The sequence below is a fragment of the Alosa sapidissima genome, chromosome 3, assembly GCF_018492685.1.
Source record: "Alosa sapidissima isolate fAloSap1 chromosome 3, fAloSap1.pri, whole genome shotgun sequence".
Lineage (NCBI taxonomy): Eukaryota > Metazoa > Chordata > Actinopteri > Clupeiformes > Clupeidae > Alosa > Alosa sapidissima.
Genome location: NC_055959.1, coordinates 19,292,046 through 19,318,668, shown reverse-complemented (window position 1 = coordinate 19,318,668; position 26,623 = coordinate 19,292,046). Strand labels below are relative to the sequence as shown.

General features: G+C 42.6%; 2 protein-coding genes across 5 annotated transcripts; both read right to left on the bottom strand.

Annotated features, from left to right (window-relative positions):
- Positions 1 to 380: 380 nt before the first annotated feature.
- Positions 381 to 14,393, bottom strand: ubn2b (ubinuclein 2b). 2 transcript variants are annotated; one of them, XM_042084791.1, is made up of 17 exons: positions 13,672 to 14,392; positions 12,225 to 12,341; positions 11,910 to 12,011; positions 11,530 to 11,661; positions 11,306 to 11,409; positions 10,626 to 11,166; positions 7,054 to 7,124; positions 6,426 to 6,555; positions 5,483 to 5,589; positions 5,280 to 5,390; positions 4,832 to 4,975; positions 4,656 to 4,706; positions 4,467 to 4,509; positions 3,030 to 4,325; positions 2,490 to 2,691; positions 1,878 to 1,946; positions 381 to 1,654 (listed from the first exon to the last, which is right to left on the bottom strand). In XM_042084791.1, the coding sequence occupies exons 1-17, from the start codon at positions 13,984 to 13,986 to the stop codon at positions 1,608 to 1,610; spliced, it is 3,582 nt and encodes a 1,193-aa protein (XP_041940725.1). In that variant the 5' UTR covers positions 13,987 to 14,392; the 3' UTR covers positions 381 to 1,607. The 2 variants fall into 2 exon arrangements, with proteins under 2 accessions (XP_041940725.1, XP_041940726.1); XM_042084792.1 differs by lacking the exon at positions 1,878 to 1,946 and having other exon boundaries at positions 13,672 to 14,393.
- A 998-nt stretch (positions 14,394 to 15,391) lies between these two features.
- On the bottom strand, positions 15,392 to 25,819 carry LOC121705723 (intraflagellar transport protein 56-like). Of its 3 annotated transcripts, none has more exons than XM_042086900.1 (19): positions 25,668 to 25,819; positions 25,294 to 25,425; positions 25,105 to 25,197; positions 24,906 to 25,020; positions 24,614 to 24,663; positions 22,129 to 22,274; positions 19,711 to 19,882; positions 19,286 to 19,357; positions 18,161 to 18,263; positions 17,977 to 18,032; positions 17,687 to 17,725; positions 17,498 to 17,551; positions 17,319 to 17,382; positions 17,127 to 17,215; positions 16,964 to 17,047; positions 16,792 to 16,861; positions 16,399 to 16,505; positions 16,177 to 16,310; positions 15,392 to 15,769 (listed from the first exon to the last, which is right to left on the bottom strand). In XM_042086900.1, the coding sequence occupies exons 1-19, from the start codon at positions 25,668 to 25,670 to the stop codon at positions 15,658 to 15,660; spliced, it is 1,695 nt and encodes a 564-aa protein (XP_041942834.1). In that variant the 5' UTR covers positions 25,671 to 25,819; the 3' UTR covers positions 15,392 to 15,657. The 3 variants fall into 3 exon arrangements, with proteins under 3 accessions (XP_041942834.1, XP_041942836.1, XP_041942835.1); XM_042086902.1 differs by having other exon boundaries at positions 25,680 to 25,801; XM_042086901.1 differs by lacking the exon at positions 17,687 to 17,725.
- Between the last annotated feature and the right edge of the window lie 804 nt (positions 25,820 to 26,623).

Here is a 26,623-nt window from a genome sequence, read left to right as displayed (position 1 = left end):
ACATATTTATTCAATTAAGAGCCAATCAGAATCAAGAAAACAAAGACTGGCTGCATTTTGCATAGGGGTGGGGCCCAATGCTGTAAGATGGGTGCCTTTTTAAAAAAAATGTTTGGACCCTGCCCTTCAGACAGCCTGGATCTGCCACTGGTACATAAGTGAACTTCTTGCATGATGAGCATACCCAGTTGTTACTTTGACACATGTATACCAAGACATAAAGATGCCTAAAAAGGTACCAGTTGCCCAAGACAATACACTTGTTTGCGAAAAGTCATTGAGAAGCCCTCACTATTTCCTCATAACATAGGAGAGGAGGCACTGAAATGCTTTAAGGGCAGAATAGAGTACTTGGATAGAATTTTCCCTGGAGTCAGCAATGGCAAGACTGGATCCTTTAATTTTCCTAAAATCTGCTTGGCAAAAGACTTATGATATTTCAGCTCAACAGATGTTCAAGTTGCACCACCTCGTATTGTTATTCTTAGAGCATGTGTGTTGATTGGCTAGAATTGTTTACAGCTTGGTCCATGCCAGTGTTTCCCCATGTCCAGAACCAGGGGTCTACTCCAAGAGGTTAGAAACAAACCTGGGAAAGTTAATTCAGTACCTCCTAACAGCCCGATGACTTAGTTGATTTTTAATAACAAAGCCATATAGCTCCTCTATTAGGAAGTTCACCACTTATAAATTAATCGTAATTCTACTGGGACTTCCCCTGGCCTGTATGAACAGCTGCGTACAACTGAGCAGACAGCAGATGAAAGGATGACACAGAAAACATTTATGATCTCTGAAAAGACAAACTATTAGAGGCAATGCAGTACAAAAAAGATGGCAGACGCCACTAAATCCTTTTCTCAAAGGAATTTATCCTGCATAGTTGTTGGCTTTAGCTAAGGCTTTTTACTTGTTTTTTTTTTTTTTTTATTGTCATTCAGCTTTGTTGACTTAAGTAAACAAATTTCAAGGGGAAAAAAATTCAAGTAGAATACAAAAAGACCCCATTAAGCAGGTTTCATATCATTTTCAAATTCTATTGACTTTAGAGGCCTGAATGATGGAGATATCTCATCACTCAATGGTAAAAACAGCACCAGAGACACAAGGACCTAGGCATGAGTCAGGAGGGCTGCATTCAAGCTGCTTGGCAGACAAAACAAAGAAAAGATCTATACAAATTAATGCACACAAGTGCACGCGCATGTACAAATACATACATATTAACACTCACACTAACCCCTTCATTCATCCATACATTCAATCAACCAATTCATCCATCCATTCAATCAATCAACCAATTCATCCATCCATTCAATCATTCATTCATTCATTCATTCATTCAATTCACAGATTCTCCAAATCATTCATCCATTCATTCATCCCTGCCTGTCCACAGTGATACAGGTCTATTTGTGTAAACATTGATAGGTGTTTTGTAATCCATTTGAATATTACAAATAACATAAACTAAAAGTATCAAATTCTTTTCATTCTTTTTTTTCCTGTTAAAAAAAAGTCTTCTCCATGTGAGTGATTTGTTCAGGAGGCCATGCATATTAATGACGTCCATCAGGCGGGTAATTCCTCCAAGAGCTTCTATCTTTTCAAAGGGGCTTCCTTTTAAGATCCCCGCCCTGGGTTTGACTGACATCTAGAGAGGGAATAAAAAAAAAACACCAGTCAAGTGGTGGCACATTCACAGACAACTGAAGCAAATAGCACATTCAGGTCACAGACCACACACACCACACAGTGACAAAGACAAAAACCTTCACCAGACATGAACAGACACAACGGACAGAGAGGGACCAAGAGAGGAGAGAGGGCCGGGGTACGGAGTGGAGGAAGCCTGGGGGGGTGGATGGGGGGGTTACCTGGGAAAGCCAGTTGCAAGTGGGGGGGTAGAGCAGCCTGAGACCCTGACTGGAGACTCTTTAACAGATCTGAGAAGAGACAGCACGGAAGGGGGTCGGGGAGGACGGACAGACAGGGCAATGAGGGGGTTTTGAGCAGGAGACAGCAAAGACAGTTTACCGGTAATGATGGATGGTGGAAAATGAGGCATCAAAATGAAGACACGGTAGAAAGGTATGAACGATGGAGGAAAGAGACTGACAAGATTAGAAGAGCACAGTATTGTATGGCAACAATGTGGGACACTGAACACAGAACACACACTGGAGCTCGAGAATATGACACTCATTATATATAGAGGAGTAGATGGTCAGGCATCTGATAAGACATGTGATACAGCATGGAACATCAGCACATGGATACACATAAATATACATTTGTCCACAATAACATAACAGGCAGACACACACACACACACACACGGAAACATACATACCCACCTAACTACTTCCCTAAGCACATATACAAAAATAAGCCCCCTATCCTGGATAGTGTACTGAACACTATGCCTAAGCCTTCATTTCCCCTGCAAACGTAAGAATCATGAACTAGAGAAAGCGCTGACGACTCACTCTGTGTTAGGGCGTATGCTGAGCTGCTAGTGACCGAGGGGCCTGTGCCCGCTGTGGCACTGGTGACCCCAGGCGGAGCCAGGTTGAGCAGCGAGGGGAACTGGAAAGGCAGGGAGACGGGCACCAGGCCCCCCAACATGCCAAAGCCCAGCGGCAGAGACGGGCCGGCCGAGCCCAAGAGGGCACTGCCCGCTGACGACACCTGCAACCAGAGGGCAAAGAATCGATCACACCAAGCCCTAAACATGCCCAGAGCTTCAGGTACGCGGAACAACCATTGAGCCATATGAATACTTTGTATAGTTTTGCATGACACAGACACATTCAGTGGCTCACAACCATCAAGCATGTTTGATGTGCTGTCAAATGTTGATAATAAACTTAATACATTGGTGAACATTTTTCCATATAGATCTACTGATCTATACTGATTATATAAATTGTAAGAGTAAGGCTTGTGGTACCTAAATTGTAAGTTATTGTAAGTTATCAGTCCAAACAACAGATACCAGCTATTTAGTTTAGTCCACTCCAACTTACCTGTGACAACTGCGGGGTAGCTGATGCTGAAGAGACGGATGTGATTGGCTTAGCTCCAGCACCTGTCCCACCTACAGACCTCTGACGCTGCCCATGATTGGCGGGGCTGGCAGCACTTGGGGTGGGACTGGCGGCTGCTGCCGCATGTTTGGAGACAGAGGGGGAACTGGTGACCTGAGAGGGGGTCTTCTGCCCCGCAGCGGAGCTGGTGAAGTTACCCTGCCCCCTGAGGGTGCCTGAGAGAGGGGGGCGGAACGCTGCCGCTTTGGAGGAAGGTGTGGAGGACGAAGAGGAGGCAACGTACTGGTGTACGACGGGGAGGGTCTGAGCAGGTCGCGCCTGTGAGGCGACAGCTGGGGAGGAAGAGGAGCCCGAATTGGCGGGGGAGGCCGACGTCGGGGCCGGGGGCCGAGGGGTCAGTTTCAGGATGGGGGAGCTGGAGCTGTGGGAGGACTTGGTGAGGGTGGCCTGCATGGGCGTGATGAAGCCCTGTGGCTGCGGCTGCTGCTGCTGCTGGGTGGGAGGGGTGCGCGGCTGGGGGGGCGAGGGGGCCGGAGACGCCCTGACCGAGTCCTGAGGGGCGCCCTGCTGTTGCGGCGGCGCTTTGGAGGGCAGGTGGTGAGGCGAGAGCAGCATGTGTGGGCCGCGCGCCTGCACCGCAGTGCCGCCCAAAACACTGTCCGCTGGGCCACCGCTCTTGCCCGCTTTACTGGAGCCTGGCAGGCCAAATGCCTTGTGCTGTGGGGGCAGGAGCGGGGAGGCGGTGGGGGGCGGCCGGGCCTTCACCACGGAGGAGGAGGGCGACATGCCCGAGGGGGACATGGAGGCCTTGCTCGTGGGAGTCCGCGCCGAGTCCATTGCCGAGTGTCTGTGAGCCTGAGCCAGCGGCGAGCCCTTGGCCAGGCCCATCCCGTCGCCGTGGGCGGCGGCTGCCCTGGAAGCAGAGGACGCGGCAGCGAGGGCGGCGGCGGCGGCGGGGGAGAAGGAGGTAGAGACGTAGTGCCCGCTGGACACCAGCGAGCCGTGGCCCTTCTTGTGGAGGAGCGGGGAGGCCTGCGGCTGGGCGGCGCCGGCCGCCCCTGACGGAGCCTCGTTGTGGATGAGATCCTTGGCCGCGTTGCTGAGCAGCGCCAGCGCCTGGGAGATGGAGTCCAGGGACGGCGTGGCCAGGTCCTCGTCCAGGGAGTCCGACAGGCAGATGGGCTCCGACTCGGGCGGGGCGTGTTGCCGTGCCGCCAACGCTAGCGGAGAGGCCAAGTCAACGAGCGGCGCGGACTTCTGGACCCAACCAACCTCCTACGAATGAAGTGACGTCACACACACACACACACACACACACACACACACACACACACACACACACACACGATTTATTCTATATGAAGTCCAAAATGACACTATGCTGAATGTGAATGTGAGGAGTTTGTCCAATCTTACCTTGGATTTAGCTTTTGGTGTGGGTACAATTCTTTTCTTTACTCTGTAACCAAAACAAAGGGAGTTTTAGTGTATAAACATTGTGATAGAATTGACTTTGTCAAACATTACTACTCTCAGTTCCATGGATCAATGCACATGCTCAATGAAGAAGCCATATATTATATGTATAGAACAGTTAATACTAACGAGTTGCCAGTGAGGTGACTGTGGGCCATGCGGCTTTCTTTGAACAGCATCCTGGTGGCACAAGAGACATTCGTCAGAAATCCACACAATAAAATCAAAATGGGCCTATGCATATAGGGTGGCATCTCACACACACAGACACACACATACACACACATACACAGACAGACACACACCTGGCCTGCATCCAGCCTTTAGGCCACAGTGGTTTGACCTCTGTCTCCATGAAGGCTTTGAGGTAGTCCTCAGCCGAGAGCGAGTTCTGGCCCTCCCGCTCGTAGCAGCCCAGCTTCACACGCACCAGGCTACACAGCAAGTTCCTGCAGGAGGACAGGCACACCATTAACCTTCCCAGAAACCAACGCTGCTGTGCAAATCACCTCTCAGTCATTATGCTAAAGCTAGCTTAGGCCAAGGTAGGACTCGTGCAAGGTAGGACACCTGCAGGTTCTGATCATGTTTTTTTTATGGCTGCAATAAATATATTATAGCACGTTTGATACACACTAAATCACCTATGTATAAAATGTACAATATAAACAAACATGCCATGGCTAATGTATGAATGAATAAAATATTTCTTGCCCTTACACTACCACGGTTGTTAAGGGCCCTGCAGCTCACCTGAGTTTGTCGTCCCAGAGGAACTTCTTCCGGGGTCCCATGACCCTCTTCCCTGGCTTCTCCTCGTCCTCTTCCTCTGAACCATTCTTTTCTCCTTCTTCAGACTGCTGCCTGTTTATCATGACACAAAGGCACATGAGCATTTCGGAGTGACTGAGGAGAGCAGTAGCTTGGCTGGAGCTGTGCTAAAAGAGGCGCCTTACTTTGCAACCCTGGCCATGCAGTCCATGTTGTATCTCGCAATCTGTTCGGGCATGACACTGCAGACAGCCAGCTTGAGCTTCAGCAGAGGTGTGCGCAGCCGGTCATCCTGTGTGCGTGTGTGTGTGAGTGGGGAGAAAGTTGTGTTAGTACAGTTTTGCTATTTACAGTGTTACAGATCAGAGATGTCCTCCTTATAAAGCGCTCTGCGCATAGGCGCCAACATAAGTGCACTCTGCTTTCCATTTCTTTCAACTTTATTCAAGACACAAAGGTCCATAGAGACAACACAGTACAGATATATAAATGTAAAACAATACAAAACATTTAAGAATGATGCAGATGAGGCATCATTTACAAAACATATACAGGCTTCGGGTCCAATGTTTCCAAAAACAAGATGTGTACCTGGTGTCACTCTTAGAGACATCAGCTATGGACACAATAATCATATTCTTAGACCCTGTCAGTCTGCACATGAATCTATACATAACATTTCTTAAAACAGCGTTAAAAGTGGGCACATTGTTAGACACAAACATTTCACTGCCACTACTCCACCTAGGGATTTTAAGCACAATTCTTAGTGCATCATTATAAGCCACTTGAAGTGTTTTCATTTTCGACTCACTAAAATTACACCACAGGTGGGCAGTATACAGTGGAGTGCAATAGGTTTTGAAGGTTTTGATTCCATTGATTTCAATACTACGCCCAAACACCATCGGCCAACTCTGCGCCGCCGTGTAGATTACTATTCAGTTAAATTTTAATGCTGCTGAACAGAAATCCATTGATTATCCAATGTGTGTCAGTTAACAATGTCAGTGCTGATGTGTGTTGCACTCATGTGAGGGCATATTTGCGGAGCGCTTTACGGTATGTGATGATTAGAACACTTTCTGCTGTAATAAAAAAAAAAAAAGGAAAAAAAAAACCACACACCTGTATGTTGAGGCTGAGTTTCTTCAAGCGCTTCAGCAGGGCCTCCTTGTTGCAGGGCACAAAGGCTTCCAGGTGGGAGTAGATGGCTGAGCGGGATTCAGTTGGCTGCTCCTGAACCTGCAGCTCAATGCTGGGACAAAGAGGAGAAGAGAGGATTAGAAAATGCCTCACTAAACAGATTTCCATTCAGTTCATTTGTATATTAGATGCGCATTCATGAACATTTGGCTCAAGAACATGCGCATTTGCGTGTGTTTCCATCCAATGTGCTATGACAGTTAAAAATGGACATGGCTCTGATCAGCTGTGGGATCAAAACGTGTGGTCGTCAGGGCAACACTTACGGAAACAGACAGATAGAAATGCAACAAATGTGAATATATGCGAATAAATTGTTTCCATCCATTTTAATCGTGTTGTACCTAATGCGAATCAAGAGTTAATCCAACTCCCTCTTGCAATTTGAATTTCTATGTGTATTAGAAGATTGAATGTGCATTTCAAGTATTTCCAGTTAAGATTTCTTATTTGAATAGTTAAAACGTGCATCAACAAGCCGGATGGAAACCCACTTACTGTCTCATTGAAGAGAATGTACAAGAACAAAGAGAAAGACAAAGAGACTCACTCCAGCAAAATGTTGTTCATGTCCAGAGTGAAGAACTTCTTTCGACCTTCCTGATCAAACTGTCGTGACGCCTGACAAGAGAAAGACACACAAATCAGGCATGCTGAGGATTCTGGACCAAACTGAAATGCAGATACTGAAAAATAAGTTTCAAAATCTCAATGTACAAAGAAAAACAATAATATGAGAAATATGGCAGTCATAATAAAAAATTTTGCCAATAACCAGCTGCATTTTTTTAACCAATCTCAGAAAAAGAAAAGCAGAACAGAAGTGGCTGAGTGTTTTATCAGTATGTCTAAAGATCCTTATCTTACCCTTACCTGATGACATCACCTACCTATACACGCCTTCATTAATAAGGTTTTAGAAATTTGTGTAGTCAAAGTCACACTTGTAACCCTGACTACTGGTGACGGACAGTCCTTGCAGACTGAATGTTCCTTCTTCTGCAATTTTCCACTGAAGTGAATTTATGTTTAGGGATTGTTCTGGCCATGTCGACATCCCTGTGGCATCCTTTCCAACCCATTCCCTCACAACCCAAACAAAACTAGGGCTGGGCGATATGGACCAAAACTGATATCCCGATATTTTGGGGCTGATTGGCGATATACGATATCGATACGATATTGATATTTCAAACAGAAAGAGCGAAGTGCTTCATATATTCACTCAACACAACATATGACAACACAGCCAGTTTTAATTACATTAATTTCAGACTGCTCTAACAGAGCTGTGCAAAAAAGTGTAAACAATAACATAGGCCTACAATAGGCATAGGCTACAGTTGCTCTGATAAAGCTGTGCAAATAACAAAAGACCAAAAGTTGACCCTGACTGACAACGCAGGCCTACATTGTACTGCACAATGCAATAGGCTATTTTGGGCACAACAATATTGAAAAAACCTGCAGTTTTGTCACACAATGCAGTTTTTTTTACCTGTAAGGGTTTGATAGGGCCTAGATGACAAGCAAATGTAGACTATGATGGCCTAGACATGTTGCTATCAACAACAAAAATAGTTTTAAACAATTAGTCTACTTAAACAACGTAACTGAGTCACTCATCAAGAGTGTGATAGACGCTACCGTCGTTTTGTATGCGTTCATTTTTGCATGTTCCGGTTCGTAAGAAAAATCCCTATGCACGATTGAATGGGGTTTCAGGAATCATAAAAAAAATGATGCCCTAACTGCTCACGAGTCGCGTGCATATCCTCTTAATAAAATCAGCGTTTAGGTGGTCTCCCTGAGGACTTTAGATCTGCTACTGTCGCTAAACGCAAGCATTCATCAGTGTATTTAAATTAGCTAGGCTATGTACCAAAAATTACATTTTACCGTGAGTCGAAGAGCTGCAGCTGCTAAACAGTGTTGTAACTTAAATCTGCGTGTACAAAACCGCTTGGAGCTCCAGTGGAATTTTGATTTCATTACGAGAATTCTCTGTCTAGCCGTTGACGTGCCGACGGAATAGGCATCAGCACCAACCTCTGATCAAGGTAAACAAAATCTGACTCAGTGTCCGTCATGTTTGAAAGTTTGTAGTGCTGCGAGGGAGAACGTGCACACGCAAGGGGCGCAGTTGAGTAGAGCTGCGGCTATCTGAATGGTCTGAACACAGAAGAGCAAGTGGCTTTGATAAAATGGCCCATTATTTGACATAATACCGGTATTACGATATTGTCTCAACTACATATCGTTTTCAAAAATATATCGGTCGTAGTCGTAATACCGATATATCGCCTAGCCCTAAATGAAACCATCACATGCAAGTGGACACAGAGGACAGTGGACATCAGATAGGGAGACCATCTCTGGCTAAATGCTCTGCTCTGCTGTAGATGTCCTTCTCTTCCTCCATGGAATGTTCTTGGCCCTCCATGATTCAGTTTCTTTGATCCCCCTCCTTCAGGACAGCATGCTTCCCAGTGACTCTCTTTGAACTGCCAATGACTCCATTCAACAACAACGCCTGTCTATGAACTGCCTTCCATTACAAATGCTGGTTTCCCATATCTGCAAGACTTGCCAACACAGCACAACCGCCAATACAGAAATAATAATGGCATGTCTGGAAAAAGCTGTGTTCAACTGCACTAAGTATACATTATCTCCCTAAGATGTGCATGTCACTGCAAGGCTTGGCATGGCATGGTATGGTTCGGTACACCACTCTCAGGTTCACTTCCCAACAGAGCAGTTTAATTTTTGACATTTTTCCCACTTTAAGCAACAACACAGAAAAAAAGAAGCTAGTTCAAAGACAGATGTGCATCATATGTGCTTGAGGTAATGTTTTTGACTGCAAGTGCAAAATATTTAGTTACGTAAAATACTTTACATGCCTCATCCTAATCTTACGTAACACATACCCACTATGAACTGATCCATACACCCTGCAATTTTCAGTTCTCCTTTTTAAGTCACCCTCCTCTTAATTTTCTCTTCTCCTCTTCTAGATATACCTCCCTCATGCCCACTCTTCCTCCTCTCTCTCCTGATCCTTTCTGTTATCGTCCTCCTCCTCCCCTTCCATTTCTGCGACCTCCAGCAAGAGAGAGGGTCACACTCACAGTGTGAGTGGTTTCCGTTCAGACCAACGCCCTCTGTGGAGCTCCGGCTAGGCCGTGCTGCCGCTCTGCCCTGCGCTGCCCTGGCGTGGCCTGGAGGAGGGCCAGCTCTCTGCCAGTGTCATCTGTGCTCCGCTCCGGGGGTGCGGTGACTCAGAGGCCTGCCTGCGGGACTGCTGGCAACTCGCAGTGACAAAAATGAGCACATTGCAGGATGTGCTTAAAGGGTCGTCTAAAAATGGACCGTCAGCATCTGAACTGGGTGTACGCGCTGTGCTGTGCTGTGCTGTACAACAACAACAACAACAACAACAACAACAACAACAACAAACGGACCCAGCTAACCTTTAAAACAAACACAGTGTTGTGTAATGCTTTTTCTTGTAGAATGTTTCCATGTACCAAGGAGAAATATCCAAGCCCTACCATGAACCACTCAAAGACTTGCACGTAGGCAATATTTCATATCAACGTGTGAAGCCTCACAACGCCCACTAACCCACTTGCTGGCGCTTACTGGGAAAATGCGGAGGATAAGCAGCTCTGCCAAATCTTCACTCCATGTAATGGAATGGTCTCAACTCAGGTGGCAGTCAGCACAACTCACTTATATCTAAAACACAGATGAAAGACCACCACCTTCAACTGAATCCCATGACAGAATCCTTGTGAAATTCTTGGTTCCCTATCAACATAATTCAAGGTCACTAGATTCTAAGGGCCATTAAGGATGACTGGCTAAACTAACCTTCACTTTGCTTGTTGCAACAGTCAGGTTCACAGCCGGACTAAAGCTACTGCCTTACATTTTCTGATTTGGTTGCATTATATAATATAATGAATGCAAATTTCACCAAATAATGTTATGTATAGGCAGGTGCAGCAACAGGCACAAGGTCAAAATCCTTTGTTCTCTAACAACAAATAACCTGCCAATCACAGACAATCTTTCTAACAAGGGAGTGATCGGGAAATTGGGAGTGATTCTTACCGCACGCAAGTCCTCGATGCGTTTGATGAGTGGACCAGGCAGTCCGTTGGGCAGTGGAGGGGGGTTGAGGAGTCCTCTCTGCCCACGTAAGGCTGCAGCCGCGCCTCCCGCCTTCATTCCTGCTGGTGCCAAGTTTCCATTCTCGCCTTGGTGCCTGGGGCTCCCGGGCTGGGGCGAGTCCAGCAGGCCGAAGTCCAGGTCCCCCATCAGGTCCTGCAGCATCTCGTTCTCACTGGCGCCGCCCAGCAGCGACATCACTGCCGGGTCAGTGGTCAGGTCGGCCATGTTGAAGTCGCCACCGGGGGTGATGGCAGAGACAGACTGGGGGTGCGAGTTCAGCATGCCCGGTGGGCACTGGGCGGTGCTTGGCGTGGTGTTGGCACTGGACGGGCCACGTGACAGCTTGAGGGCAGCCGCAGGCTGCTTCTTGCGCATCTCCTCCTTCTCGCGGGCGAAGCGGCGCAGCATGGCCGCCAGGTTCAGCGAGTCCTTCATCAGCTTCTTGCGCTTCTTCTTCTCTGGACGGTTCAGGGACAAGACTCTACAGAAACATTAGAGGGGGGGATGCAATAATACGTTTTCTCCCAAAAAACTCAACAAGTTATGTTGTATGTATGATTACTTAAACAAGTATGATTAAACTAAGTGTTATTAAATCTGTGGTTTATGTTTACACTCACCCTGTCTTTGGCACTCTGATCTTTCTTGGTTTCTTCTCCTCTAAATTGCCATCTTGCTTTTTTCGTCTTTTCTTGATCACCCTCTCCTCAACATCTTTTGGCTTCTGCAGAAGCAAAAAGATTGAAAATCAAGTTGAGCAAAATACGTCATCAGGGCAAGATCATTTCAAAAAGTTCTTAGAATGCACGAGTTGACTAAACATCTTCCTTCAAGGCAGACTCACCTTAAGTGAATTCCCATCTTTTCCTCCGTCCTCGCCCTCAGATTCTGAGGCAGCCCGAAACTGCAGTGTACCCGTGTTGATGTAAAAACCACCCAGTTTAGTGGTCAAGGAGGCTGGGACCAGCTCATCATACTTAAGGCAAACAAACAGAAAGTAATATTATGAACTCAGAACTTTAAATGAACTGAAACTAAAAAAAAAAGGACAGTGGTAAGCATCCAAGTCTCTTTTCAAATCTCTAAATAAATGTGGTAAAATGTGTGTTCCAAATGGTCAGTCTGTGTCATTAATCCAAAGCATTTAGCATTTCTTATGGATAAATAGACTGACTAATTCTGCTAAGGAACATAAACATAACAATGCATTCTGACATTACTCACAGCCTCTGAATTATCTATAAACGGGTCCGTCTCATCATAACCATATCCAATGTCCACAAGATCCTGGATCCTATCCTTCCTCTTCTTTTTGTTTGGGTTTGCCTGTTGAAATGAGAACCATATGCATTATGTTGCACATCAGTCAGTCCAGGACTTTTATGGATAACCTCTACTGTGAGAAGAGCATAGGGAAGGAACTTTTTACAAAATCAATGAATGTTACATTGTTCCCTTGTTTTAACACCACATGTGACACCACAGGCAACACCACATGTATGTCCAGGGTCTAACTGAAAGAGTATTTTGTGCACTTACATATTTGCTCTCAAACTTTTTGGCAAGTGCTTCCACCTGCTGTCTCTCTCTCGCATCGTCACCAAAGGGATCAGTGGGATCAAAGCTAGGAGCCAATACTTGAGGAGTCTTCTTTACCTGAGAGTTCATATATAAAGAAAATATAAATTAGGTACAATCATTTTCTCAACACAGAGCCATATTGTAACATTTGTATTAAAGATTTTGCCCAGGGTTCCAACTTTAAGTCAAATTTAAAATTCCTTTGACTTTTCCCTGACCTTCCCTAGCAAAAATCCTGAATTTCCATTAACCATGACGATTTGGAAAATGAATGAATGGGCATTAAAAAGAAAACTAAGTAGGGCTAACCACAGCCACTCATGGATGGATGGATGGATGGATGGATGGATAGATAGATAGATAGATAGATAGATAGATAGATAGATAGATAGATAGATAGATAGATAGATAGATACTTTATTGATCCCCAAGGGGAAATTCAAGTAAAAAGCTAATAAGCCGATGAACATCAGTGTTGCGTGGAAATACATTTCTATTAATGTATTTTGGCAAATAAATGTTAAATTGCAACAACAAATTTCCCTGATATTCCCTGACTTTGACCCAAAAATTATATAATTCCCTGACTTTCCATGTCTGGAATAGACTTTAGTAAAATTCCATGATAATCCAGAAATTCAATGAGCCGTTACCAAAACACTATCTTTTTTCTTACATTCAATAACATGAGCAGGTTAATCTTAAAATGCCATCGCACTTCCTATTCTCTCAACCACTGTCCATCAGTTCACCTAAGAGAACGTTGGTGGGACCTTGAGCAGATTGTGTAAATGGAATTATACATACTATACACTGAAAATAATGTAAACAAGAAATGCAATTGCTAAGAAAAATGTAACTGGCAAACTAGGTTACTTAGCAAAAGCGTAGTAAAATAAGTTAGTGGCACAAGACGTGGCCAGTAGTATTGTCCTGGCATTACAATGAAAATCGTATCAGAGCACAGAATCTATGGACATCTTATTCTTGTTCATGACAAAACTTAAATGACACAAAATTAAGAAATGTTTCTTTTCCCTTTTAATACATTTGGGCTTTCATGTGTGCTGTGATCAACTTGTGCATACTTGAACTTGACTAGGAGTGTCAACACTGACGTAGCGCACGTTATTTACACCACGTTGCCTGACGTGATATAAAGCATTGTTTTCGTCGCAGGTGCAACACAAGACACAAGTTCAACTTTACCTATTACTTCCATCGCAAAACATCGAGTTATGTACACATAATTCAAATCCAACCAATAATATATTACGAGAGATTAGACCCATGCATTTCATGTCTAAAGGGCGCTGTGTGGCCTCACTGGCCTGTGCTTGACAGTGGCGTCCAAAAAACGTGCATACACACACAACCCGAAGTTCCGTGGCTTTGACAATCTTACCTGAGTTGACTGGACCAGCTCTCCGTAGTTGTATTCTGTAGATCCCTTTTCACTAGGCTCAGACAAAGAGATATTTAAACGCACGGTGACTGCCTTGGGTTCTCCAGAAGTTCCGTCTGAAACGCTTACATTTCCTTTTATGTTACCGAACAAGCTGCCACCACCCCCTGGCCCGGTTGCTGCACTTCCAACCCCTCCATTTTTCCCCTGGCTGGTATCGGTTTCCTCCTCCCGACGACGTTTCTTGGGTTCCGAGGCTGGTGTGGTGTTAAAGGTAGCGAGAGTGACGAAAGGTACCTTTCGCTGTTCGGCCATTTGATGATGACCGGCTATTGCTCCCTCGCTCAAAACAAAGTAGAGCGAGACTTCTCTGCACAACTAGCTAGCTATCCGGCTAGTATTTGAGCTAAAACAGCTAGCTAGCTCGATCGCTATTAGTCGACATACACTTTATCAGTTAGCTACATAAAACATAAACTTATTTCGTCGGTTAAAGGGCAAAAAGGAGCCACCCTCGCTGTCTATAGAACGTGGTAACAGAGAAGGATATACGAAGGGTCCATGAAATTGTAAGCTAGCTAAAATACTACAGCATCTTTGAAGGAGGCCATTTTATATATCAGTAAATGGATTTATTCAGCTCAGGTCACTGGGCTGGGCGTGCGCAATGAAGAAAAAGCGGAAACAAGCCACATAGAGATACCATAATATCCAATGGTTGAATTTTCTCATTTTTCTTCGCCCGCCTACCTTACAATGTAGCGCGAAACGAGGAGGAGCTGTTTCCGTGCACTTCGGCGCGGGAGATTTGACAGTGTCCTGAAAAGAAAGGAGCAACATAGTAGCCTTGTCATCCATCTGAAAGTTCTGTTGCTCGACGAGGGCTATTTCATTCACCCACATTTTGAAAATGTCTAGTTTAATAATAGAATGTACGCACTGGAGCAGAATTATTGCTTTATGTCCGGAAAAAGCTAAAATATAGATGACTCATTATTCATTTTATGGTGTCATCAATATTGTTCTCAGTATAGGTCAGCTGTATTATTTTTCCTTCAAGGATAATGCAAATAACAATTTTTATTTTACAAATACAAAATTTATATAATGTGACACATGCGTCATGTGATGAATGTAAAGACTCTAGAATCTTTCCAAAATCTTGTCAAAGTCTTCTGATGTATGGGGTAGTAGCATTCTAAGCCATCCTTACACCAGAAGACTTTGACAAGATCGGTAAAAGTTTCTTGAAAGATTGTCTTTTGAGTAAAGCTTGAATGGCGGGCATTAGTTAAAATAATCTAATCAAGAATCTTTCAAGAATCTTTCCCAAATCTTGTTAAAGTCTTCTGATGTCTTCTGCATTAGTTGGTGAGAGAAAATAGTGTATGCCTGTGAAGTAGGGTAATACCAGGGTATACACTTGCTAGACTTTTTTGGTGAAGACACTTTACCTGCTTGGTCGAAATCAATCAGCAATCAGACAAGGAGGGTCAAAAAACTGACTATTGGCTATCATCAGACCATCACTAAAAGACCACTAATGCTCTCTAGGCCTATATTATCTAGGCAGATTCTGTTATCTTGAAGAATTCCTTCACAATACAATTGCACCATTATACAATACACGTATCTATTTCAATTTTCAATCATCACTTAATACATGATAAAGATATTGAAACCACACAGACAGGAAACACATAATATATCTGTCTGAATATATCTTACAGCAATATATTTTATTATACAAAATATTCACACTACACAAATTTAAAGATGCATATATGTATGTCAAAACACATTTTGAAACATCACAGTTTTGCACAATATAACAATGGTCCAACTGTTGTGTTGAGCAATGCCTCATGCAAATTACTACACTGCAGACAGGCACTTTGGAAAACATTTTGCATGAGGGTGAGTGTTTGGAAGACCCTGGTGCGTCTCTGCCAAGGCACACCTTTCAGGTAAATAAATAAGGCCGGCTCACAGAGACACCCTGTTGTCTTTGGCCCACTTCTTCAGGATCCTGACGATGTACTCCACCTGTGGGTTTCCTGTGGTTCTCAACAAGGGCAGAACCTCCCTTAAAGTTTCTCTGCGGAAATACAAAGCAACTGTAAGGGCCAGGTCAATGTAGGATCATATGTCTGAGCAGACTCTACATTAAAACAAAACACTGCTAGGTCATGTATCATGTCTGAACAGTCTCTACATTGAAACACACAGCAGCTTTTTCAGAGTGGGCAGCAGGTTGAACTGAAGAAGCAGGTATGAGTGCTAACATAACATGGCTTTGAGTCACGATGTTATCCATTTCACCTTGTAAGTGGTTGGTGGCTGGGGTTTTGTTCTACTGTAAATAGCCAATTCTCATTGAAAATGAATCCCAGCTAATCACTTTGTTATTGTACGGACTGTTAGATAATATTTCTCTGTATTGACTCAAGCTTTTTGTCATGCTGACTGAGAGTGTTCCAACTTCCGATTATGATTAAAAGGTACCTCGGCTCTCGGCCAGCCAGAATAAGCTGAAAGATCCCCACACAGGCACCTCTCTTGCCCTCCCAGAACTCTGGGCTTGGATCTAAACGCTCTAGGACATCAAATGCCTTTGCTGCATAGTAGAACTGTCCCATCTGAAAACAGGGTGAAGAGCCAGAATAAGGTTGAAACCTTGAAAGTGTTAAATCTCTATAAATGGTTAGAAAAAGCACTGTTGTTGACCTTATAGCAGTCATTTGCAATGAGCTGAAGTAGGCCGACGGTGTCGGCTGATGTCTCCATCTTCAGATAGAGCTCCCAGGCAAGACGCGGCCTCTGGTTCATGATGTCTGTTATTAAAGACCACATGCTGTTTTTGTTTTCATACATACTTTATGTACTGTATATAAACATACTGTGAATGCAAGAAAGACTGAAACTCCAAGCACCATAACACACGTTAACTCAGGCCCAGCCATGTACTCTGATGCACTTTCAACTTTTATTTTTATTACAGTTACAGTTTATACTTGTATTTTGTATCATGTAGTGTTGTGCATTGTATTGTGATGAAACGTGTTGTGTTGTGTTGTGAGCACAACTTGAATCTTGAATAACTGATAAATAGCTACTTACAGCAACGTGCCAGCCAACCCAAGTACACAATGTCATTTTTTATCCTCTCACTCTGGATCAACAGGAATATCTTAAAGGATAAAAATGTTTAAAAGGTTGTGAAATGGCATGATATGGCCACAGAAATGAAAACTCAACTCAAATTTAGAATTTGTGCCATGGTTTCGTATACCTCCTCTGCTTCTTTGAAGTTGCCAACAGCAGCTTTTGCTTGTCCATAGTTGAAGTTGAATGTGTCATCATTGTAGAAATAGCTCTGCAAAATGAAAGGGAAAAAATAATTCATAACTATGTTCATCAGAGTATTTTAATCTACGTCTAAGATTTCCACCAACCTTGATAGAGTTAAGGTAGATGAGCACGTCCTCAAACTGCCGGAGCAGGAAAAAACAAGACGCCATGCACTGCCTGCCAGGAATTGTGTCTGAGGAGAAATAGGACAGGCTACTGTCTTTGTTTTCTTTTAATTATGGTGTGGATGAGCAAGACTACAGGATCTCTTTAGCAAAACAACATGCTCAACTCACCACACTCGCTTGCAGAGCCTCCGACAAGCTGAAAGAACTGTTGTGCCATCTTCAAGTGATCCCTCTAGGATACAATAAATTATGTCCACGGAGCACTGTATGCATCATACTCCTTCAGGATGAATTTCATTATATTAGCCTGTATTTTAACATAAAATATTAATTGCAGCTATACTTACCGACGCCACTTCTTGACCAAGAGCTGCATGTACTACACCCTTCAATATGTATTCCTGCAAATGTTGTGAGCAGAATTAGCCCACTCATGCCTTTACATGGTAATGCCATCTGATGACATTGTGCCTACCACTGCACTATCCCTGACACTGAGAGAGAATCAAACACACTCATTCGAGTCACGCACTTACTGTCCGCTGATGTATATTAAGCCTAACACTGCCTGTAACCTGAGTGGGAGGGGAGAGAGACAGGGACAGGAGAGAGAGATGGAGGTTACAACAAACTGACTCTACCTCACCTAATATCCCAACATGCATTCTCTTTGATCATACCACATTGAGCAAACAAGCATTCAGAGAACATATCGGACATATGCTAAAAACATGCAGTGTTGGGTTTGGATTAGTTTTCCATTGCAGAACTGATATTATTTGGAAAGTGAGGATAGGGGATTAGATGCAGGAGGTATTTGCCAAACCTGTGGTTGGGAGGGCTCCATGTTCTTGGTGAGATTGTAGGCCTCTTGAACATCATCTTCAATTAAAGCAAGAAAGCAGATCTGCGCATAAATATTTTGGGGGCTACCAGGAAGCTTTCTGTCTGAACAACACTGGGCTATTTAGAGGCTATTTAGACAGAAGTTTTTGTCATAGAATGCACACCTTGTCTGAGGTAATAGATGACCAGGTTAAGTCTGGCCTCAACAATCACATCAACAAGTGAAGGAAGCACCTGCATGGCCCCTTCCCCATTCCGGAACACCACCTGGAGACAACAGATTAAAGGAAATCATTGAAAGTAGACATGTCTTGCTATTTTAAGTCCATTTCATGGGAACGACTTTCATTCACACAAATCAATGTCACACATTTTGATTTAAAGTCCCTGTACACCAAGAATAACTATGTAACCCGAGTTTGTCACACCACACTAACCACTCAGACAAATCTGAATGAATAAAAACATTGCCAAGTATGTAAAACTGGGTTGCAAAATCATGGCAAAAGCGCAGCTGTGGTTTTAAATGCTGTGGGCAGGTCAACTGACGCCAAGCACGCTGATGTGCTGAAGCCAAGCCCAACTGGGGCTAAGGAGCTGCCCTTCTCAATATACTTGTTCCAATCATTCTAATTATATCAACTCTCCACCATATGATATATGAGCCTTTTGGTGGTAAGTGCACAATGCATCTTGTGCTAATCTACTGCAAGTGGATTTTTCACAATGTTTGTAGTTTTCTGACCTAATCAAGGTGTTTCCAAACAAATCTGTAGTTTTCATTTACAGGATCATTAAAATGCTGGCATCCAGGGAAGCTATCTCGGATATGCAGACATGGCAAACATCCAGACACCCTAAACATGAGCCTTCTCTGTTGTAGCCTAACTCAAATCTAACTTGTCCACCTGCTCACTCAAATCTTAAGGGGAGGGGTTATGCTAAATGAGAAACTCATTGCATCATCAAAACCCTTATCCAGGACCACCCAGAAAACAGAACTCTGAAAATGATGATGTTCTGTTTAATGGTCTAATGCCACACAGTTTACTGTATTCCTGCTGTTTCCTGCACATATGTTCAGGAGTCATATTAACCTATGCAGGATATTTCCAAACAAATCTCAGATTTTGGTTTACACAGGGACTTTATTTGCTTACAAAATGGGATAAATCAATTTGACATATTATGATTGAATTGCTTACAAAATGCACCAACAACAAAGGATACAAATGTTCATGAGCATGGTGTTTGACATCTAATACTGAATGGTTTTCTGTTGCTCTCACCAAATTGTGCTTGATAAGCTCCTTGGCGAAATCAGTGGAGGAAGATATATCAATCAGGTTCCTCAGTTCTGCCTGGACAACCCCATCGGGACAAAAGGAGAGCGTAAGGAGTCATGCATTGCTCAGACATGCATGCAGCCAGATTTACATATCATTAGCTGATGCTTTTATGTAAAGTAACCCCCTCAAACATTGTCAGATAAATTATCTAGACACAAATGTTTCAAATCAAAGAACCCCTTTAGAACCAAAAAATATTCAGTACATAATCTGCAGGGTGTAACAACCAGTTTCTTTCAATTCAATTTGACAGTAAGCACAGAGTTCACCAGAGAGAGAGCTTTGTGCATGTGTGATATTACACATGTAAATCATGGTACATCATTACATAAACACACAATGCTGTTGATACAGCTGGATTTTACCTCAGCTGCCTTGCCATTGAAGAGCCTGAAGTGGTTGCAGGCCTTGAGATTGAGGGCAATTGTTGAGTTTGGAACTGTCTGCAAGTAAACTGCTAAGACCTCCTGGGAGACATCATAGTAGTCCAACTTGTAGTAACACAGAGCTACATACACATTTAAGGCGAGGAAGTCCCTAAGCACACAAGACAGTTGTTTAGTGAGCCTCCTGAAGAACCAAGGGCAACTCTCAGTAATTGTTTCTCTAGAGGACTAACTAGTGCCCCACCTTCATTTGTGTTTACTACTACCTTAGAAACACAAGATCTATACAGATACATCTAATTGGCTAGCTATGCCTCTATGGCTACACTGTGAGTGATAAGTTTGCAATGAAAGAAAAATAAAATTTGCCTCCATAATATTTCAATGTAAACACTATAACCAATAATTTACAAATATTTGAAGGGTAAATTATGACAATCCAGTCTCCAATCACTCATGTGACCCCCAGGGCTCCGCTGTACGGCCATTGATTCCAATTCAGTTAGTTAGTAGTTCATATTGTTATTAACTCCACTGTACGCCCATTGATGCCAATTCAGTTAGTTAGTAGTTAATATTATTCATAGATTCAAAAACAAAAATTGTTAGTAGTGGTTAATAGTATTATCAACTCCGCTGATAATACTATAAATATTTAGTAGTTGCGATATAAATATCTTCGGATCTGGTTAGACGAGAAGCTTATAGCTTATAAGCCTATTCTTACTGATAAACTGTGACAAAAATTAGGTTTCTTTTATAGAAACAAATCAAGTTTCCCAATGAGTAGTTTGTTTTTATCGGTGCTTGATTATGGTGATGCTTTATACCTAATGCTGCAGAGTCATCTCTCAAAGCTTTGGATACTGTATACCATTCTGCACTCCGTTTTATTTCTGGTGATGGTTACAGAACCCACCACTGTACCATGTACGAGAAAGTTGGTTGGTCTTCCCTTGCTGATAGAAGAAACATGCACTGGCTCTCATTTAGGTTGATTGTAGGTTCCCTACCCCCTTACATCTCAGGAATACTACAATGGAGGGCTAGCCCCTATCAGACCAAACTAAATTAACATTAAATGTTCCCCAGGTCCGCTCCGAATTTGGAAAATCAGCCTTTTATTACAATGCCCCACCTCTTGGAACAGTCTCCAGCGCTCTTTAAAATTAAGGGCTCCGTCTTTTAATCAGTTTAAATCCCTTATCACAAACTATACTTCCCCAGCTTGTAACTGTTTTCAAGTTAAATCTATTATTTTATTGTTTATTATTGTTTTATGTTATGTTTTGTATGTTTTTATGTACCCAATTTATTAATCTATTTTTATCTTACATATTTATCTTCTTATTTATTTTATTTATTATTATTTATTTTATTATTTGAAAATATTATGTCTTAATGTATTTTAGCGTGCATTCTTCTTCCTCTACTTCTTCCTCATTTGTATTGTGACCATGTAATCTCGGCTTCATTGTAAATGAGGGATTCCCTCAATGAATAACTAAATAAAGGTATACTACTACTATATATATATTTTTATAATTTGATAAACTGTGTATTTATTAGGCTATTATTACCTGCATAGGAAGTCATTATTGTATTTTCTGACTCCCTTTATCTTCTCTCTGTCTCAATATCTCAATACATGTACATGCATGAGTTCACTGTCCTCACTGCTCTCTATCTATCAATTGGATAAAAAGTCTGAATCTCATAAATTGCCCAGAGTAGAGCAGGTTGTTAATACTGAGTCATAATGTTATGCTCACTCATTCTATAGTTTCAATAATGTTCGAGTAATTAGCCTTTCAGAACACAGATTTCTGAGTCTGTCACACAGTGAATGGTGTGAAGCATAATACAATCAGACAGGGTCTGAGAGTGAGAGAAAGTGGAATAGAACATTATGTCCAATATTCCAATGTGTGGTTTAATGTTCTGCATTTCTCATTAGTGGGTCACTCTGATACTAAAAATATGATTCTATGTAATGACTGTATGATATCTGTACTGTCCCTGTGTATATTTGTGTGTGACTGTATTTAGAGATAAGCGAGAATATTATGACTTTGCACTGTTCTGCATGGCTGCGTCAGTAGCTATCTGCTCCGGATTGCCAGGTTGCCACTAATCAGAGTCTGATTCAGTGTAGTCCACATGAGATGGGATGACCAATGCCATCTCCCGTCAGCCTGGAAGGATACTTAAACCCTAACTATTTCCTTGTCTAGTTAGAGCAGCTGATGGATCTTTAGGTGAAGTCATGCTGTCTCTCCCTTGATGTGCATCATTGTAAATAAACTCTGTTCCTGATTTTTCATACTATTGGTCTGACTGGGTCTCTATTAAATCTTGGTATCAAAATTACCATCAAGAGTCATCAGTTGAAGTCACCTGTTCTGCAGTAAGATGCGCTTGTAGATATCAATAGCCTCCTGGTAGTGTGAGCGCATGTAGTGGATGGAGGCTAAGCTGAGTTGGTCCTCATCTTTGTCCTCGAGTTTCTGATGGAAGCCCATCAGCTTTTTCTCATCACTGAACTACATGGCATAATGACAGAAACAAGCAATGCTAGGAGAAAAACACCTCGTCTTTCAAATCCCATGCAAGGCAACTAAATAACTAGAAACACACATACACTTCATGGACAAAAGTATTGGGACACTTAAAAATCACTGAATTCACAATTTCATTCAGACCCATTACCAGAAGTGTACACTACCATTCAAGTTTGGGGTCGCTCAGAAACATACTTGTTTGCAAGGGAACTAAAATAACATCACATAAATCAGATATAGAGTGTAGACACTCGTAATGTTGTAAATTACGCAAGAAATGATTTTTAATACAATATAAATACAAGTGTATAGAGGCCCGTTATCAGCAGCTGTCTGCCCTGTGTTCCAATAGTATAATGTGTTTGCTAATCCAAGTTTGTCATTTCAAGAGGCTTACTAATCATTAGAAACCTCTTTTGCAACTATGTCAGCACTACACACCAGCTGCAGCCCAAACTGCTGCCCTGATTAAAGAAACAATGCAAATGGCCTCCTTTAGAGTAATTGAGTGCCATAGAGAATCAGCTATTGTTGGTTTGATTAAACATAGACGAACATGAACTGGCTTTAACCTGAACAGAAAGAGAAGTAGGAGTCCCCAGTGCACAACTGAGTAAGACGACAAACACATTAGTGTCCAGTTAGAGAAGAGTACTACTATTGAAAAAGCTGTTGGTAGCATCGGCTAACTAGCACCAGATTTTGGAGTGCAGGGGACAAGCCGAGATGGGCTATGAGACATACGTTCACACTCGGTATCATGTTTCAATACACTTTAGGTCAATATCACACCGGAATTCTCCTTTAATTGGTATGTGTATTTCTACCCTCCTGTTTCTCTGTTCCCTGTCGGATCGTCTCTCTGTTTGTCTAGTCAAAGTCCTGTATGTAAGTAAGAAATTCTTTAAATGTAAAGTTCGTGTTTAAAATAAATTCTGTTTTGTCTGTAAGTCTGCCTGGTTGAGTCTTGCACTTGGGTCCTCCTGCACAATCCTGACAATCTTGAAGAAGGAAGGCTATATACTAGGGATGGGCAAAGCGAGGCTTTATAAAACACTGAAACGTTCGAAGCAATTGTGCCGAATTGTTCCGAAGCTTTGAAACAATTCCGACACCTCAGAGCTGTTTAGGGTGAAACAAATCTGCCAAATGCTTCGTATTAGAGATACAGTCTTTAAAGTTTAAAGTGGCTCGCTGTGTTACCTGTGTTCAGTCTTTGTCAAAAGCCAAGCAGCATGCCCTTGGTCAATTACTGGATGGGAGACCACATGAAGTCACAATAAAGGGAGTCTTATTGCTGCCACTATGTGTTCTCTAACTCACTTTCTTCTTATAAAAACTCTCGATTTTTGACCATTCTGAGAGTTTAGTTGAAACTGTGTGGTTAATGGTGAAGTAAGAAAACATAAACAGATACGATCTGAAACAATACCTTACAAATCAAACGGGGATCGAACCACATTTGAGCAGCCTGGGCTACTGTGCAAAAAACACCCTCACTAACCGCTACACCATCATGGTTATTGCTTAAGAGAAAGCTACACTGTTAATTGAACGCGCGGGCACGCCTGCCGACACCGGTGAAATGCACCGAAGGTTCACTTAACTTTGGTCACATGACATGGGGATTTTGAACGATGTTTCGAAGCAGTGGTCACATGACATGGCTGTTTTGAACCACGTTTCGAAGCAGTGTTTCGAAACACTTGTGCTTCGAAGCCTCGACACTGATTCGAGACGTCGGTTTCGAAAGTCACACCCCTACTATATACCCCTCCAGTTTGTAACTCCATACTACACCATGTGAATGGCACTTGATTGGAGCCAGTAAAGGGTCCTATAAAGACATGGTTGGGTGAGTTTGGTTTGGTAGAACGTGATTGGCCTACACAGAGTTCTGACCTCAACCCCACAAAACACCTTTAGTATGAACTAACGGAGATTGCAAGCCAGGTCTTCTCATCCAACATCAGTGCCTGACCTCACAAATGCTCTTCTGGATGAGTGGGCAAAAAAATCCCAGACTCACTCAAATTTTGTGGAAAAGCCTTACTGGATGAGTGGAAGCTGTTACAGCTATCATACGTCTATAGATTTGGAACAGAATGTCGTAAAAGTTTCTGTTATGGCCAGGTCTCCCAATAATTTTATTCATATAGTGCATGTATGAACGTAATGGTTTAAATTCCAACAGGGCAGGAAAAACCCATAAAGAAGCAAGTTTTAAGAGTGTCAAGTGAAGACACATGGAAACTAAACTTTTATGTACCATCACTAGACAGAGACAAGTATATTTGACCAAATACAAAAGTAAGCCAGACCTTGTGTGCCAAGTGGAACATAAGCCGATTCTGAAGCTGACTCTTGGGAGCTGCAAAGATGAAGCGGAAAAGGTGAAGAGACTATAGTTGACAAGCATCTCTACAGTAAATTTAAGGAGACAGGCCCATACAGAAAAACAAAAATATTGAAATCTTTTTTTAAATGTCAAAAATATTTTTGGGCCAATTTTGAATATTTACATATATTTCAAAATATACTGTGAATATATATATCAAATATATTTTTTTTGTGTATGGGGGGATTTTAAGAGTCTCCGAGTGGTTGACATACCCTTATTGGCTGCCTCCTCTGCCTCCTTGTAGAAACCCAGGAAAAAGAGAGTGCATGCCAAAAACACCCATACATCTGGGCGGCAGTCTGGCTTTTCTGTTAAAGCCTTATACTCCTAAAGAGAAAAATACATGTGATTCATAGCTTTCAATGAGAAACACAAAAAAGGTTTTTACAATGTTACATTGTTCTTCCAGACCTGCATTGCTCGTTTGTGGTCACCCATGTGAAAAGCACAGTATGCCAGCCATAAGTCTGCATCCTCGCCTCGTTCTCCAATGCTGCGTTGGAACTTATCAGGATCACAAAGACAGTACAGTATTACTGGGGCTCCACAGCCACTGCAGATAATATTATGGGAAAAGTGCATGCATTATCAGTTCATCACCTCGAGTAATGTGATGGCTCCTACATAGTCTCTTTCACTGAGATAATCTTCCACTAATGGGGACCCTTTCCCTTTGATTCTCTTAATGACTGGAGCTTCCCCACCAATAGCTGGCTTGACCCTAGAGAGAATCTAGAGGGAGAACATAATACAACGTTACACAGAAAACTTCTATGGTTGCTACGTCAACACTATCTGGAAAACACAACGCATAACAGAAAAAACATACGTCTGTCAATAACGTTATCGCTACTGTTTTGAAGTTAACTTTAAAGCGTAACGTTAACGTTAGGATAGCTAGCTCTAACGTTACGTTAACGTTAACTTAAATTAGGACAGTAGTTTGATCGAAACTTAAATTGAAGACCACTTACCATTACACAAACCTTTTATTTCTCTAACGCAGTGTCACGGTTTGGTACAATTTTTAGTCGGATAGTTGTGCTGTTCAAAACAAAGTCATCTGTAATGTCACTGCTTTTGCTGCTTTGTTGACATTGCGGTAAGGTTTCTTAGCAACCGTTTCGCTTTACAACAGCTTGGCTGTCCGGTTGGAAACGCGGACTAAAAAAGTAAGTTCCTACGAAGAGGGGAGCGCTTGAGAGTCTTTGGTTCCTACAATTTCACTGTCAAGTAGCCTAATATCTCTCAGAAACTCTCTGATCTACAGGACAAGGCTGTTACGGATGCATTTAGGTCACACATGGGTCAGGAGAAGATGGGGCTGGACTGTAATTTAACAGAAAAGAAATCAATAAAAAAGTTATTTAGCTGACCACTTTATTCAGTCGAGTGTGTGGCATCCTCAACACCACGGCTGGCTCATGGCAAACTGCATGGGGTTTATGACCTCATGTTTGGGAGGCTTGCTCTTTGCTCACCACATGTGCCATGCATTTACTTTTATTTTGTGTGTGAGTGTGATGGGTCTGAAGTCATTAAGCGATTTTGCATTTTTTGTTTTAGGCGTTGGGATGATAGTTGCCATTTTCCAGGCCTGGGGGATAAAACTGGTGTTGAGGAACATCTGGAAAAGGTGGGTAAAGACAGGTCCCACCTGGGTGGCACAGACAGTGACATTCATCCCTGTAGTTGTTTTTATGAAATCTGGATTAGAATCATTTGGTAATTTGGTAGGATCATCATACTTTTTTCAAAGCAAGTCAATTACCTAACAGGATCCTATAAAACAAAAAGTGCAAGAGCTGACTAAAAGCAAGATAAATTAATTATTTTGCCCCATGACTGTTTCTGATTTCTTGTCTCAGGTTTGGAAGTTGTCGTAGTAGCCTATTACAGGTGAATTAAGAGTTATGTTCATTGTTTTCCT

Excerpts from the sequence above, each read along its gene's own strand:
- ubn2b (XM_042084791.1), bottom strand. The coding sequence starts at position 13,986 with ATGGCCGAACAGCGAAAGGTACCTTTCGTCACTCTCGCTACCTTTAAC. Across the intron at positions 11,662-11,909 it reads TTATAGATAATTCAGAGGCT|TATGATGAGCTGGTCCCAGC; the intron begins GTGAGTAATGTC and ends GTTTGCCTTAAG. Across the intron at positions 4,510-4,655 it reads AGTCACCTCACTGGCAACTC|AGTAAAGAAAAGAATTGTAC; the intron begins GTTAGTATTAAC and ends TTTTGGTTACAG.
- LOC121705723 (XM_042086900.1), bottom strand. Across the intron at positions 22,275-24,613 it reads TGTTCCACTTGGCACACAAG|TTCAGTGATGAGAAAAAGCT; the intron begins GTCTGGCTTACT and ends TATGCCATGTAG. Across the intron at positions 17,552-17,686 it reads TTAATATACATCAGCGGACA|GAATACATATTGAAGGGTGT; the intron begins GTAAGTGCGTGA and ends CAACATTTGCAG.